Genomic DNA, 16,550 nt, shown 5'->3' on the forward strand with positions numbered 1-16,550 from the left:
TATTAAATAGATAGAACAATCCATTGGTAAGTCAGGGGAATGTGACAAAAGTTATAGACTGATTTAAAAAAACAAACAAAAAAAACCCAAAACCTTTCCTAAAACCCCTGATGGCTAAGAAGATACAGTGTGTACTAGGTAATAATACATAAAGTATACTAGATAATAATATGTAATATATATTAGGTAACATACAATATATACTAGGTAATAATATGCAATGTATTATTACACACACACACACACACACACACACACACACACACACTCTCACATATTTTAGCTAGATTCTCAGGATGAAGTTCAGTCATGCCTCAGACTTACTGTGTAAACCAGGCTGGCTTGAACTGGAGATCCTCCTGCCTCAGCTACCTGAGTGCTGGGGGTGCCACAACACCCAGCTTAATGATACAAAAGTTTTTACACTTTATTACTTATTGTTTTGTTTTATTTTTTGAGATAGGTTCTCAAATAGCCCAGGCTAGCCTCAAACTTGTTATGTAAGCCAATTCCTGATCCTTCTACCTCAGCCTCTCAAGTGATGGGATTACAGATGTATCCCCCACATCTGGATCAAGTATTATTTTTTGCCAACTGAATTTTACATCTATCATTGGCAAAGTTTCCTATGGCTTTTCCAGTTCTTCTTTCCAATATTATTTATCAGTAACTTGAAAACTAAGACACAGCTGGGTGGTGGTGGAACACACCTTTAATCCCAGCACTTGGGACCCAGAGGCAGGCGGATTTCTGAGTTTGAGGCCAGCCTGGTCTACAAGGTGAGTTTCAGAACAGCCAGGGCTATACAGAGAAACCCTATGGGGGGCAGGGGGGGGGGGGGAGAAAACTAAGACACAACTAATATATGCAATTTGCAAATAACAAAATGATTGTTATATTAAAAACACAATTAGAGAGGAAGGGACATTTGCTTTAATAGTGCTTATGAAGAAAAGATCCAATTTCGATTAACCCCAATTAATAATACATGTCAACAGTGGGGTGGGCTGCTAAAAAAATGTTAGTCATGAGTCAGCTGGTGCTGAACATGTGCTGGCTAGTTCTAAACTAGTCAAACAATACCCGCAGCACTGTTAGCCACTCTTTGTGGCACCTGCTGACTTAAGGGGATCTCAGATGGTGACAATTAGGAATGATGAGGTCACTGAAATCACCTAAATATGCTGTCTGGAGAAGAGAATGTCTGAAGGACTGCTATGCTGTGGAGGAAGAGTGGTCATACGCTGTTCTAAAGAACAGAGCTAAAACTAACAGAGGAAAGCTACAAGAAAAACATCCTACCTAAGAAATTAAGAGCAAAAGCAAAACTTCTCTCCAAAACAGAAAGCTGTAAGCAAATAGCTACCTCTCAGGAAGGCGTGCAGAGAGAGCCGTTCTCACGGTACTAGTCGGATGATTTCAGAATCTTCCAACTCTTTAAGACCCAGCACCAGAGCTCTTGGGTTTTTTTGGTTTGAACTAGCCTTACACTTTGCCAGTCACCAAGGAGTAGTCTGTCTCCTTACAAGATACTCTCAAAAGACAAGAGGCAGAACTTTACTACCAGGGGAGCAAGGTAATCCCTTCAAAGCAGTACTTGAAGGGTCTACATTCTTACTCTGGAGCGGTTACTGCTCAAAGCATCACTAACACACTTAAAGAATGTCTTTAAAACTCTTGGCTAACAGTTAGCATCTCATAGGCTCAGCTCCCAAAGTGATGGCCGCCACATACCAGATTATTTTTGATTTGGTCCCCCCCCCCCAGACAGGGTTTCTCTGTATAGCCCTGGCTGTCCTGGAACTCACTCTGTAGACCAGGCTGGCCTTGAACTCAGAAATCCGCCCGCCTCTGCCTCCCAGAGTGCTGGGATTACAGGCTTGCGCCACCATCGCCCAGCTCTCACATACCAGATTATTTAACCCTCTTAGAGTCTAACCAGGATATAGATGTAGCTAGAGTAATTCAAGGATGGGCCAAGTAGCTAAGTCATTTTGAACTAAATCTATTATCAGTGTGATCATATGTTTAGTCAAGCCTAGCTCTTAACTGTATTTAGATGATTTTAAAAAACAAATTCATCCTCAGACATATACAAATTTGACATAAAGTATAAACTAATATTACATAGGTTTTAAATTTAAAAAAATTTAAAAGGGCAGCATAGTAAGAAGACTAATACACATTCACTGCTTTCAGAGAATAAATGTACCTTTCTCCCCATTTCATGTTTGAAAGAATACATCACTTTCTAGGGCTATGCCATAGCTTAGCTCACTAAGAATGACTTCAGTAAGCAATCTGCTTATCTGGAATAAACTGAGTTAATAAACTTGAGGGAGGAGGGCTTAGAATCCAGCACAACACCTCTTTTTTCCTATTCCACACTCCTTAAGACTTTTAAAGCTGATCATCAGTCTTGTTTCTAGAAGCCATGTTCTTTCAAGTAAACATTCAAGGTACTTTTTTTCCCCCAAAGGGAATTTTGGGATTATAAATGGTTTCAAAAAAAGAATATGATTCATATTAGTATGGTCTTCATATGGTATGTCACAGGAATATGAACTAAATACAGTACAAAGTTTTTGATTTTGGATTGACAGGTTCAAAATCAAAAACTTTGACTTTGGTCCTTACTACCAAAGTCCTCCTAATCTACAACTCACACCCTAAAGATTATAATATCCATGTACATATCGTGTCCTAAAATGGAACATATAACTACTTTCCTAATGAAAAAGACTCAAATAAATCTTGTTTTATAGTTTCCAAAATAGATCTACTAACTAAAAAACATTATTAATGATGATTCCCAAACTAAACACTGCTACCACATTGAGACTTTCAGTGGGAGTTAGTGGGGGTCATTTGGCTTTTGCCTTTGTAGTGAGTAGCTATATAATAAATAATTATCCACTTTTTCTTTTGTATTTTAACAGAATGCCTGGTACCCAGTAAATAAAGTTAAGAACCTGTTAAGAACTGCAGTGAAGATTTTGTTCTTTACAGATTGCAGCAAGTCTGAGTTGAGGAAGTTCTGACAGATGCAAAATGTACACCTGTTGCAGGTGCACATGCAGCGTAACCGGGCATGGCTGTGAACACACAGAAGGACAGGGTTGAGTTCTCACTTATAAACACAGCACAAGCCGAGGTGCCAGCTTAAAAAGAGAAAGGTTTAAGCATAAGCAACACTGTTTGTGGAAAAGAGAAGGACAGTGTGGGGCATGCTAAAGTTGTGCAGAATTCCACATTTGCTGAAAACAATACAGTACAATGTAAGCAGGAACAGGTCTTCCTCCCTCTCTATAGAAAATCTAGGGAATATCAGCTAACACTTTAAAACAGCTGTTGGAGGGGAACTATCATTAGATGATTTAGTGGAATACATATGCACAGCAATAGATGGCACCCTCAACTAATTAATAAAAATGAAACTTGAGTAAGCCATAGCACCAACTGAAAGGACAGGCTGGCTAGCATTGAAGTAAGCACGCCCTCGTCTTCCTCCTCCCTCAGCACACACATGCCTGAGAACCAGGAAGGAGAAGGTGACGGACAAACGGACAAAAGCCAACCCTACAAAGATATGAACTGCACCGTCTTTAATTCACCAAGCACCCTGACTCCCAAAGGAAATCAGAGTGCTTCATAAATTTATACTAGAGGAAATGCAGGGTTAATTTCATCAGCTACAAAACAGCAGCTATAAGTATGATGGATGACACTCTGGTAAGGATGTAAACATCTACAGTGAGCCAATTGAATCAGTTATGAAATTGAAGGGCTGACTCCTTTCTGGTTGTGTGGAGTTTCACTGGTTAGCACAGGCACGTGGGGTAACCCATCTCACCTAAGCCCTGACTAGAATGCAGGGGCCTTCAGCGACTCTACAGTGGTCAAAGCCATCACACCACCTATGACAAGGTACTGACTGGCGCAGAACCCACTGAGAAGAGCGCCATCGGATGAATTAATGCCATCACTTCCTGGGACATCTGATCATTTTTAGAGGCTTCTCAGTCAAAGGACTTGGCTTAGTCTGTATGAGCTGATGAGACCACAGCACACAGTGGCGTGGTTGTGCCATTAGCAGTATCCCAAAAGTGCCTAACTCCCAATATGAAGAAAAATAAGAATCAATTTTGAGAATTAATGCTCAAGACATTTCTTTTTAAAACCTGGCTTATGGTGAGGAATTGTATCTCTGCTACCAAGACACTGCCAGCTGTCATACTGGAATCCATCAGTGATTTTATAAACTCCATCTGACTCTTCTATATACACATGGCTCCACCCACCAAAAAGGAGAGATGCAAAGTATGCTGAGCAACAGGGAGATGCTTCATGAGAAGTGGTTTGTAATTGATTACGTAGGAAGTATTCATATATGTACATTTATCATATATACACACACACACACACAAGTTAGCACGGGAGCTTTAGAGACACAGCTCTAGGCACACCTGCAGCTACCTATGCAGCTGGAGGGGCACTGACACAGCAGGGACGGCACTGAGTTACAGCAAGACAGGGGGGTCTGACCAAGCAGTGCGTTTCTAGATAGTTCTAAATATTAACAACAACGAAGGAGATCTGTCCACCCTATAAGAAAATGTAAACAAATCCCACAGAATCATAAAGAAAAAGTAACTTACAAAGCAGTTTTTAGAAAGACCCAGATTTTTCTCAAATTCTCTATTCTATCAGTGCTGCCCATGTCTCGGGAGAGGCTGCCTCTGTAATGATCCTCTCTGTAGATAACATACATGAGAGTTTTAAAGCAAAGGTAAAACAAGGGTTTTTAAATCTTATATTAATAGGAATGACTTGTCTTCCAATACAGATAGAAAAGCAAAGGTTTGCTGTTTTTTTCCCCAAGTATTTAATAGAACACCAGTATACTATGAGTTCAAAAATCTGTACAATTAACACCTTTTTGGAACACATTAGTCTTTGTTTATAATGTTTAATTATTATTGTTGTTTTGAGTATTGTATTGATTATACTTTACTCTAGTTTTCATGAGAAAAATGACTTAAAGACCAACAAGAGAAATAAACAGAGTATGCTCTAAACTCCTGAGAAACGCACTGCCTGAAAAGCTGTTTATGTTACAAAATAGAATTCATACAAAAACACTATTTGAGTTGGATGTCATTAAGATCATGCAATTTTAAGGCAGTTAGTAAACTATGAAGATAGCCATAGTTATATGCTTGTATATATGCATGTATAGATATAATAAATGTACATGAAATTTATGGCTATAACAATGCAAAAATCTTTACATAGTGGACATTGTACTTGTAATTTTTACAGAACTTTAAAATAGGCAAATCCTGAATTCAAACAAAATTTAAGCTCAATGTAAATTCACAAAAGACACACCAAAGGTCAACTAATCAAAAGAAAAATTTAAAAATGAAATTGTGCTCATATGAAAAATGCCTTATAAGCATAAGGCAACATGATGTCAACTTCATTTCATCAGAACAGGCCTGCTGTTGAATGCTGGGAGGGAGCTGTGCTCTGTCATATATTCTGTTAGGACAGCTGCGGCTTGCTCAAGAACATACGAGTTTTCTGGAAGCACTGCTTATATCATTTATAACACTCAAACCAAATTTGCAGTTGCTCAAATTTAGTCCTTCTCATTACAAAGTTTCTTTCTGTTGCTGAACAGTCTCTATGTGACAAAGATCCCCATGGCAAATGGCATGCAGCGCTCCTCTGAACCATGCAGTGGGAAGGCAGGCAGAGCAGGTACTTACGGGTACATGGCCATTGTTGTCAACTTGACAAAGATATCCTTACTGGGCGCATCAGCAGTATTGCAAGTGAAGGCTTGAGGTGGAGGCATTTTGTGTTTCCTGCAGAAATCAGTAGGTGAGATACTATGTTCTTGTTTGACTTCATGCAGGTCTGACTTTGCAGCTACAATTAAGCAGGGAATTCTGCTGTCCATAAAATGTTGCTATGGAATAAAAAAATGAAATCAAATACTGATGGCAAATTCAAAAATTACTACATAACAATGTAAATGCAAACATTTCCCCAGGCAGGCAAAGCAACGACAATTCCAAAGGAGAAACTGAAGTGAGAAGCAAAGTTTAGTGGTGCCTGGTCCGTCTCCTCCCCAGGCACGGCCAGGACTGCTTTTCCTGTAGGTAACAAAACCCTAATCCGAAAAGACAGTGTAATTTTTTTTTTAAAAGATGTATTTATTTATTATATGTAAGTACACTGTATCTGTCTTCAGACACACAGAAGAGGGCATCGGGTCCCATTATAGATGGTTGTGAGGCACCATGTGGTTGCTGGGAATTGAACTCAGGACCTTAAGAAGAGTAGTCAGTGCTCTTAACTGTTGGGCCATCTCTCCAGCCCCTGTAATATTTTTTTAAAGATTTGTTTATTTAGTTTATGTATATGAGGACACTGTAGCTGTCTTCAGACACACCAGAAAAGTGCATTGAGTCCCATTACAGAGGGTTGTGAGTCACCATGTGGTTTCTGGGAATTGAACTCAGGTCCTCTGGAAGAGCAGTCAGTGCTCTTAACCGCTGAGCTATCTCTCCAGCCCTGATAACTGTAATTTTTTAACAGTTAAAATATGTACCTATTTTCTATAATAAAAAGTATCACAGCTGGGCGTGGTGGTGCATGCCTGTAATCCCAGCACTCTGGGAGGCAGAGGCAGGCAGATTTCTGAGTTCCAGGCCAGCCTGGTCTACAGAGTGAGTTCCAGGACAGCTAGGGCTATACAGAGAAACCCTGTCTCGAAAAAAACAAATCCAACTCCCCCCTCAAAAAAAGTATCATTTTCATTATATTGCCTCTACTGTGTTATCACATACATTTATATTTATAAAACTACAATTATGCTGGATATAACATTTAAAAATACAAGGCTGTATCATCTCTGTACTTCAGAATGTAAACTATTGCTTTCAGAGTTTGCTTATTATTTTACTAGATATTTATCTTTTCTAGGAAACTATTCTTCAGCTGTTAGATGCTTGAATTTTCCAAGACTTTTTGATATTAAAAACAATGTTACAATAAATATTTTTGTACATATAGCTTTTCCCTCCTATTGATTATTGTTGATAATCTCAAAGTGAATGGTAAACCTTGCAAGGCCCAAGTTTATTCCCTTGCTCGGCTGCCATTCTTTGAGTAACTGGCACTATATACACTCTATTTCCATTTCTAACAGCCAAGAAGGCCTTCCATGAATGCAATTGGGAATATACACCAAAGTTCCATGTACACAGAAACATGTTATGCCTATGGGACTTGGTTACTGTGAAGTGAAATTAGGATTTTCAGATAGGGTACATAGCTGCATGCATGCATATATAGTTATACATATGGATATATGTGCATATTGGTTTGTTTGTTTTAGTTTGTTTTAGATACATATATTTTGAAAACAACTCTGCAGTCTCTTTTCTTGTACTTTCTGACTAGGAAATACCACACTGGAGATCATTGAAAATGTATATAAAGTTATAATTAGTCATGGGCATAAGAACAAACCTTAAAAATCCTGGCACAGTATTCAAAGGATTTGGGATTGGTGACATCATATATCAGGCACACAACATCACAAATGGTCTCTGCCTCAGTTAGAAATTCCGACTCTGAGATATCGTGCAGCTTGTAAAAATAAAAAGATAATGGGAAACCAAGAATGGTGATATTTATATAAACGTAACCTGACAAATCTCAAATAAAACATTATGAAAGCATGCACAGTCAAAAACACAAAAATAGATTTACAAAGAACATTAATAGTCAGCAATGTCTACTGAGACAAATATTTAACACTACACGAGACAAACAATATTTAATAAAAAATGCACAAAACCCTTACCAAAAGAGTGAAATATAACGTCATAAAATGTCTAACATTTGTTCAATGTGATTAACTGAGAAACTATTATCTGAGACAAACAAAGTATGGATTTTTTTGTTTTGTTTTCATTTTTTGAGACAGAGTTTCTCTGTGTAGTTCTGGCTGTCCTGGAACTTGTTCTGTTCCAAGTTGGCCTTGAACTCACAGAGATCCACTTGCCTCTGCCGTGCTGGAATTAAAGGTGTGAGCCACCACTGTCCAGGTGCATGGATGTTTATTGATACTTAGTTGTTAGGAGCTTTCTATAATTTGGTTAGAAATTTTGTCTTATGAGAAAGCACCTTCTTGAAGTCACAGATCTAATCTATTTTGAACCAAGTCTGAAATGGAATTCACAGCACCAAGAAAAGCACAGAGCCTTTCTACTATAATTCACTGATACTTTTTCCTCTTTTCATATACATTTATATTTCTATACTCCTCCCTGATGAACATATAAACTTGATTCAGATTATAAATAAACTACCAAGCACCAGCACTGGTTTCATACTAATTGCTAGCCAATAACACTAGAATTTAAAATTAATATTTTGAAGAAATTAGTTTTTTGTTCATTAGCACGGAAGGCATATATGTGTTGCATGTGTGTGAAGGTCAGAGAATAACTCTGTGAAGCTGGTTTTCTCCTTTCATCTTTATGTAGGTTCACAGATCAAATCAGACCTTTAGGTTTTGGGTCAAGTACTGATGCCATTTCACTAGCAGTGACTTAAAAAAACAAAATAAAACAAAACCAAAACACACTCAGGAGGCAGGTGGTTCACTCTGGGCTTGAGACCAGCCTGGTCTACAAAGTGAGTTCCAGGCCAGCCAAGGTTACAAAGTGAGCCCCCATATCAAAAAAACAAGAAAGAAGAGAAAGATGTGTGTGCGCACATGTGACCATGAACTGCCTGATGTGGGTGCAGGGACTCTAACTGCAAGAGCAGTACCCGTGAAACTGCTGAGGTTAGCCCTCCAACAGTACAATTCTTTCCTTTTTAAATATTTTACCTATTTATATATGTAATGTATATGAGGACACTCTAGCTGTCTTCAGACACACCAGAAGAGGGCGTTGGGTCCCATGGTTGTGAGCCACCATGTGGGTGTTGGGAATTAAACTCAGGACTTCTGGAAGAATAGTCCCTGCTCTTAAGCACTAAGCCATCTCTCAGCCCCTGCTGGGTTTCTTATTATGGGATAGCTAACATACAATTAGGTGCACAAACAGACTAATCAATCATACAGAATCAGTGGAATTAACATTCTAAAGAGTAAACTAAAAGTAACACACACATTCAGCATACAGTCATTAAATAAAAGCTAGTTTGTTTCAGACTAATTTAACAATGTACCCAATGCTTTAAGACTTTGTATCATAGAAGATCTTACCAACAAGTATTTCTCTTGTCCATATACATACACAGTGTTAATTGCATAATAGGACTTATGATCATCACGAATTTTCTTCTGCCTCTGAAAACAAAACCAAAAACCTAAATGTTTATAATAAAATATTAAAGTAACTTCTTTGGATCAGCACACAGCTTTGTTCATGTGTTGACATTCATCGCTCTCTATATTGCTATTTATATCAGTAAAAACAGGATACTGCTTTTATAGTCTTAGTTCTGAGGGTATTAGACTAAAGGTGTATTTATTCTGCATAAAGTAAAAGCAGTAGCTGAAGAGGAAGAAAAGAGGATTAGTGAGCAGATATTCTGGAGCTGTCTGCTGGCAGTTCTCATAGTCCAATGTGGTCTCCCATTAGAAGCGTCTGTGAATAGTATTAGTCTTCTTAGTCAAGGGAGTAGTCAGAACTAAGTCATTTAGTACATTCATCCCACAGCCAGACTATACAATCTAAACTGTAGCAATAGGTACACCCAGGCCTTGGAGTCTGAGGCCAGCCTTGGATACACAGCCAGTTCCAGGCTAGCCTGAGGTACTTACTGAGATTCTCTTTTAACAAAGTACCAACAATCCTGTTAAGTAACTATCTTGCCTCACTGGTGTTATCTTTTGGAAAATCAGTGTTTACATAGGGATTAAAAGACTGACTGTGCATCACAACTTCTAATAATTACCTAGAAAATAATGCCTATGAAACTTTTAAAGCATTACTATAAATGTTTGTTAGAAGAAATTACGTTCTGATAATCCTCACCATTAGGTTTCTTCCAAGGAGAGACTGAAGAACTCCGGTTTTTCCACAGCCTTTCACTCCAATCACATTACATCTGAACACATTTCTCTGAGTCTGTTTTTTCTGTAGGTCAATCTTTTTATCTCTTGTTACTGAAGAGAAAAACAAACAACAGGAACATGTATCACTAAGGCCACTCACTATGCCTCCGCTCCACCATCTATAAAATCTGGTCTTGTTCATCTCATTTTTAGGAAGCCTCTGATTTACAGGTTGTGTGATGGTGATGCTCACCTCTAATCCCAGCACATGGGAGGCAGAGGCAGGTGGATCTCTGAGTTAGTTTTAGTATAGCCAGAGCTACACAGAGAAACTCTGTCTCAAAAACACAACCAACCAAACACAAGACAACAAAACAAAGCTGTGCAATCAGCACAACAGTTGGGGACTGGGGCAGAGAGTTTGAGGCAGAGCTCCTGTCACCTACACTGGCCTCTGCTCTCTGCTAGCTGACAATGACCTGGTTCCCACTTTCCTCACTGGAGCACTAGGGAGCAGAGCAGAAGCAAGAGCTCTATTCCTCTTTGATAAATTTGAAAAATTGCCAAATCATTAGCAAAATAAATAGACATAGAATAAGATGATCTTATCTTGGTTCTTTGTAACCTTTGACGTGATTTCTTTTTCTGCCCTCAGATAACTTTGTTCACATTTCTGCATCCTTTTTAATATTACATTAGCATGTGCTAACTATCACAGTGGCAAGTCCCCTCTTCCCACGTGTATGTGGTGCACCGTGATGGCATCCACCTCCTCCCCATTACCCTGCAGTCTCTTCCCACTGATCCCCCTCTCCTTTCCAACAAGTCTTTCATGTCTGTTTGCTTATTAATTTTAACTTCATGTGCACTGGTGCTTAGCCTGCATGTATGTCTGTGTGAGGGTGTAAGATTCCCCTTAACTGGAGTTACATATAGCAGCTGTGTGCTGTCATGTGGGTGCTGGGAGTAGAAGCCATGTCCTCTGAAAGAGTAGACAGTTCTCATAACCGCTGAGGCATCTCTCCTGCTCCATTTTTGAGCCTTTTTATTGATCCATTAGAGCTGCTTACAAGACCATGAGGGGTTATTTACAGGAATAGGTATCTCACCACTTAAAGACATCTCACCACTGAAGATAATGTCATCTTCTCCCAGCAACCATTAACTATCTATACATCCTCAAGTGAGGTGAGGTAGATGGTACCAACCATGTACAAGTCCTGTATAAGTAATCCTAGATATTGTGCTTTTTTTTTAATTGAAAAAATATTTGCGTATGAATGTTATGCCTGCATATGTGAGCGCCTGGAGCCCATGGAGGTCAGAAGAGTGTGCTGGATCTCCAGGGACAGTTACAGATGCCTGTGAGCCACTGCGTAGATGCTGAGAACCTAATGCGGGCCTCTGAAAGAACAGCCAGAGCTCTTAACTGCTGAGCCATCTGCCCAGCCCCACTTCCGTTTTGAGAGAGGGGTCTTATGTAATGTGGCTGGCCTCCAACTGGTTTTTGGCTGAGAATGATCTTGAACTGTTGCTGGCATCACAGGCATGCACCACCACCCAGTTCACAGAGCACCGGGGAGGAGACCCAGTGCCTAATGCACAGAGGCACACGCTCTAGCAACTGAGTGACACTCCCTTCCCCCAAAACTCAAGGTTAAAAAAATGTTCATAGGCATGAGCTGACTAGCACTCATCTGCTTACCTGTAATGGCTGAAGCTTGAGACTCTTGTTCCGTCAGTATGGAATAGCCTAGGTATCCCAAATACTCCAGGCAACGCTGCACATCTAAGTAGGTTGTGAGCCTAAAACCAGGAAGTTACAAGGCTTATATCCTAATAAACTTTCACAGAAAAAAATCCAATAACTAAACAAAGAAACAAAACCTACCTACTAGATGAAATAATATGTCAGGCTGCTTTACTTCCTATATGTCCAACTATGATTCTGCACGTGTCTGCATGTACATGTGTAAAAGCAGGGGTGCACATCTGTGCCAGAGGACAATCTTTGGTATCCTTCCTCAGGAGCTGTGCACCTCGTATTTGACAAAGTCTCTCACTAGTCTGGAGTGCTCCAGGAAAGCTAAGCTGAGGGCCAGGGATGCTCAGGCATCCACATGCCCGCCTCTACCTTCCCTGAGAGGATGAGGCTTCTTTACATGAGCTCTTAAAATAAAAACTCAGGGCCTTCTAAGCATTTTACTGACTGAGTTGCATCTCTCTGGCCTCTCCAACCACACCCTTTCCTATACCACCATTACTACAGCACAGAGAGCAAGCCTGTGCAAATGACCTTCTGCACAGATGAATGCTGATACAACCTATAACAAGGATATATTATACTCATGTTTTCCAGGCTAAAATAATGTACAGCACACACTGACAAGGTAAAAAGTAAGCAGATATGAAATGATTTGACAGAAAAGCAAAAAATACCCCCTGAAAATACCCAAAATTGGTCCTTCTTATGTACTTGGGAGTGGAAGAGTTTGAGATGCAGCCCAGTTGGTACAACCTTTAATTTAATCCTAGCTGCACAACAAACAAACAACAAAACAACAAGAATGGGCATGAAGGTTAGTTGTTCAAGGTCTCTGCCAGGTACTTAGTTCCAGGGCATCTTAGGATAAGTGAGACCTGGATACAGGAAATGGAGATAGGGCTGGAGTGAAGGCTCAGCTGCCAGAGGCTAGGCTCACAACACACATCAACAAAACAAAACAAAGGAGAAAAGGGAGATAGTGGGGAGGAAGGAAGGGATGGGTAGAGAGGGAGCAGGTGGAGAAGAGGAAGAGAACAAGAGGAAATGTAGAAAAAGTCAGCCTCAGGGCTCTTTCCTTGGGGTGGAGCAGGGTTTTAGAGAATTTAAAACAATAAATCATTTAAAACCATAAAACTCTAGTGCCCAGTAAAACATCCTTCTTCCCATTTGCAGAAGGACTGTGAAATATAACGACAGTTCCAACTTCCTTAACCAAACAAAGAGTACAGAATTAGTTGCTTTTTGATGTAATGTTACTATTTCCTACAACATTAGCGAGAAGAAAACAACCCTTCCAGACAAACTTAGAAGAGTCCACAGTTTATCTGCTTAGAGGAAGTTGCAAAGAGCCCCCACCCCCCGCAGGGCACACAGAGCCCCAGACAGCACCATAATCTAAGAGTAACTGTGACCTAGAACAAAAAGGCGGGCTCTATACTCACGTCCACTGGGAGAGGAACCCCTGGTAGGTTATCCAGCCTCTTTCATTTGTGCAAACAGTGTTGTTTACATCTGGTCCCCAAGGTATGTAAGGGAAAACTTGAAATAAATCTTTAAGTTCATCAGGCGACAAAGCACAGTCTCTGTCCTGAAGACACACAAAAGAGATAACACAACACTTTCAAGCCTGAGAGAATCCCCAAACAAAACCACTTTCTCATCCAGTAAAACCATGCTTTGGAAAACTCATTCTAAAATAAGTCAAGAGTCTTATAAGTCTCTTGCTGGCTGTGGCCCTGCATGTCTTTAATCAGAGGCACAGGCCAGCCTACAGAGCTAATTCCAAAACAGCCAGGGTTAAACAGAGAATCCCTGTCTCAAAATAAATAAATGAATTAATAAGTAAAATAAAATGAGTTTTTTCTGTTTTATCTGATTGTTTTGTTTTTCCCTCTAAGTAGCCCTGGCTCTCCTGAAACTCACTCTGTAGACCAGGCTGGTCTCAAACTCAGAAATCCACTTGCCTCTGCCTCCCAAGTGCTGGAATTAAAGGCGTGTGCTACCACTGCCCAGCCTGTCTGACTGTTTTCTAACACAGTGCTAGGATTAAAGATGTATGCCACAACCAAAGGTCCTAAAATAACACCTTTTATAAGAACCTTTATGTTTTATTAAGACATCTCCTCACATTATAAAACAGTCTATCAGACAACTAGACATCCTAAGAAAACAATAAAATCATTTGATTAAAAGTTTAAAGTTTGGGCGACATATCATAAACACTGGGTAGCTCAAAGGATAAAAGAAAATCATTCATAGAAAAATCCTTAGTTTGTAATATTTTAGAAAATAACATAAAAACTATGTACATTAGAAAAATGCAGAAGTCTTACCAAATCATGCTTGTCAAAGGTGCTTTGGAGAAACAAATATGCATGATGATTTAATTCAGTAGTACAATCTGGAGGTATTTTTAGCCTGTTGATGGAAAAATTTAAGAATAAATTATTAATGAAATATTAAAATTTCACTTGAGAAATGAATTAAAAAAACTGAAGCAAGTATTCCTGTGAGATAACAGCATGAACAAAGATACTTTCTCCTTAGTCACACTGAAAGTCTCAGGGAAAAGTCTCTGGGGTGGTGTGGAATTCCTCAGAAGAATTACTTAGAAATGTTCATTCCAAAGACACAGACATATTTTTCTGAGTATTATTAGGGCAGGTTGAAATAACAACTATGGAACTCATTCTGATTCTGAGATAGGACGTGGCTCAGCTGATAGGCTTGTCTATGTACACAGCCCTTAGCGTGATTCCACCTTATGTCTACCAACCAAGCACTCAGGAGTTAGAGGCAGGAGGATCAGGCATTCAGGGCATCTGTAGCCTATAGACATCAGGTCCTATCTCAAAAAACAGAAGAAAAATTTAGAAGGAGCCAAGAGATGACTTGGCAGCTAAGCACACTTGCAGGGAGAGCCTGCCGACCTAAGCTTGAGTCCCTGAAATCACTGTTTAAAAAACAGTATCAGCTAGGTAGCTGTCACCGTTAGTCCCAGCACTCAGGAAGCAGAGGCAGGTAGACCTCTGAGTTTCAGGCCAGCCTGGTCTACAGAGTATTCCAGGACAGCCAGGGCTACACAAAAAAATTTTCTCATGAAAAACAAAACAAAATAAAAAGAACAAAACAAGGGCTGGACAGATGGCCCAGCAGTTAAGAACACTGGTTGTTCTTCCAGAGGACCTGGGTCCAATTCTCAGCACCCACAACTCAGCTCACAACTGTCTGTAACTCCAGTTCCACCCTCACACAGACAGACATGCAGGCAAAACACCCAGTCCCCAAAAACAGTATCTTTTTAAAAAATCATCCTGTAGCTGTGGAACTTCACATAGACTTTATACTTCTGTCACTGAATTCTTAGCCTATAATCTATAACACAGAGAAAGAAGAACAGCAACAACAACAGGTCAGAATTACAGCAACAGCAACAACAACACAACAACAACAGGTCAGAATTACAGCAACAGCAACAACAACACAGCAACAACAGGTCAGAATTAGGGGATGAGTCCTGAGTGCAAGGATGGACAGAAAGCTAATTGTGTTTCAGGTTTTACCTGTCATGGATTTTCGGTTTTTGGTGGTAGATAAGTATATAAAAATATACTCAATGGTATAAGTCACAACTATGGGCTTAATATTAATGGCAACATTATAAGTTGAAAACTGAGAAATTCTTTAACAAATGACAAATGCAGTAAGCTAGGTGCTAGAGACAAAAACAAAACTTTCATGCTTCCTACCTTAGAATTTTAAAGATTTTTATTTATGTACTGCTTTAGAACTTTTTTTATTTCTTCATTTGTTTTTACAAAAGGATGTTATTAAGACAAGGCTGGCCTGGAGCTATATAAACCATATTGATCTTGGATTCTGAACCCTCTCTCAGCCTCCCCAGTGCTGGGTGACAGGAGTGTATGGTTTAGATATACTGACTCCTGTAGAGGAGAGAGCTTCAATTGGGAAAATGCCTCCAAAAGATCAGGCTGCAGGCAAGCCTGTAGGGAATTTTCTTAGTGATTGGGGAGGGCCCAGTCTATTGTGGGTCATGCCACCCCTGAGCTGGAAGTCTTTGGTGCTGAAGAAACCCGGCTGAGCAAGCTGGAAAGCAATGCCCCTATGGCTGCAACAGTAACTTCTGCCTCCAGGTTTCTGCCATGCTTTTGAGTTCCTGTCATGACTTCTGTTGATGATGAACTGTGATGTAGAAACTTAAGTCAAATACAACTTTCCTCCCCAAGTTGCTTTGGCCATGGTGTTTCATCACAGCAATTGTAACCCTGAGTAATACAACTGGCATGTAATATTTGTATTTGTTTATAGACTAGAGTAGTACAAATTTATATCTGATGCTAAGGATAGTAGCATACACCTTTAATTCCAGCACTAAGGAGGCAGAGACTAGCAGAGCTCTGTGAATTCAAGCCCAGGCTGGTCTACACAGTGAGTTCCAGGCCAGCACAGGCTTCACAGAAAGAAAAAAAAAATCTTACCTAGATAGAATGTATAATGATGAAATCATAGCAATTAGCACCTCTTTCTCCTCAAATAACATCCTGTCTACATGTTAGACAACATTAGACATCTTTTCTCCAGTGGTTTTGAAATGTATATTATAACAAACTCTAGTTATCTTAATAAGCTAAATACAAAGAACATCAGAATCGTTCTTACAGCACTTTATGC

General features: G+C 39.7%; 1 protein-coding gene across 6 annotated transcripts in view; it reads right to left on the reverse strand.

The window, feature by feature from the left end:
• Positions 1–16,550, reverse strand: part of Rhot1 (ras homolog family member T1) — a 62,129-nt gene that overhangs the window by 8,148 nt on the left and 37,431 nt on the right. For 2 of the 6 annotated variants that reach the window (XM_052193974.1, XM_052193970.1), the window contains exons 12-20: positions 14,192–14,276; positions 13,301–13,446; positions 11,799–11,899; positions 10,074–10,204; positions 9,299–9,382; positions 7,546–7,665; positions 5,775–5,977; positions 4,659–4,754; positions 2,973–3,095 (exon numbers count right to left, since the gene is read on the reverse strand). In XM_052193974.1, coding sequence (XP_052049934.1) covers positions 2,973–3,095; positions 4,659–4,754; positions 5,775–5,977; positions 7,546–7,665; positions 9,299–9,382; positions 10,074–10,204; positions 11,799–11,899; positions 13,301–13,446; positions 14,192–14,276 — 1,089 coding nt within the window. The remainder of the gene's footprint in view (positions 1–2,972; positions 3,096–4,658; positions 4,755–5,774; positions 5,978–7,545; positions 7,666–9,298; positions 9,383–10,073; positions 10,205–11,798; positions 11,900–13,300; positions 13,447–14,191; positions 14,277–16,550) is intronic. The other 4 variants (XM_052193971.1, XM_052193975.1, XM_052193972.1 and 1 more) reach the window with 3 other exon arrangements.

The sequence above is a fragment of the Apodemus sylvaticus genome, chromosome 10 (assembly GCF_947179515.1).
Source record: "Apodemus sylvaticus chromosome 10, mApoSyl1.1, whole genome shotgun sequence".
NCBI lineage: Eukaryota > Metazoa > Chordata > Mammalia > Rodentia > Muridae > Apodemus > Apodemus sylvaticus.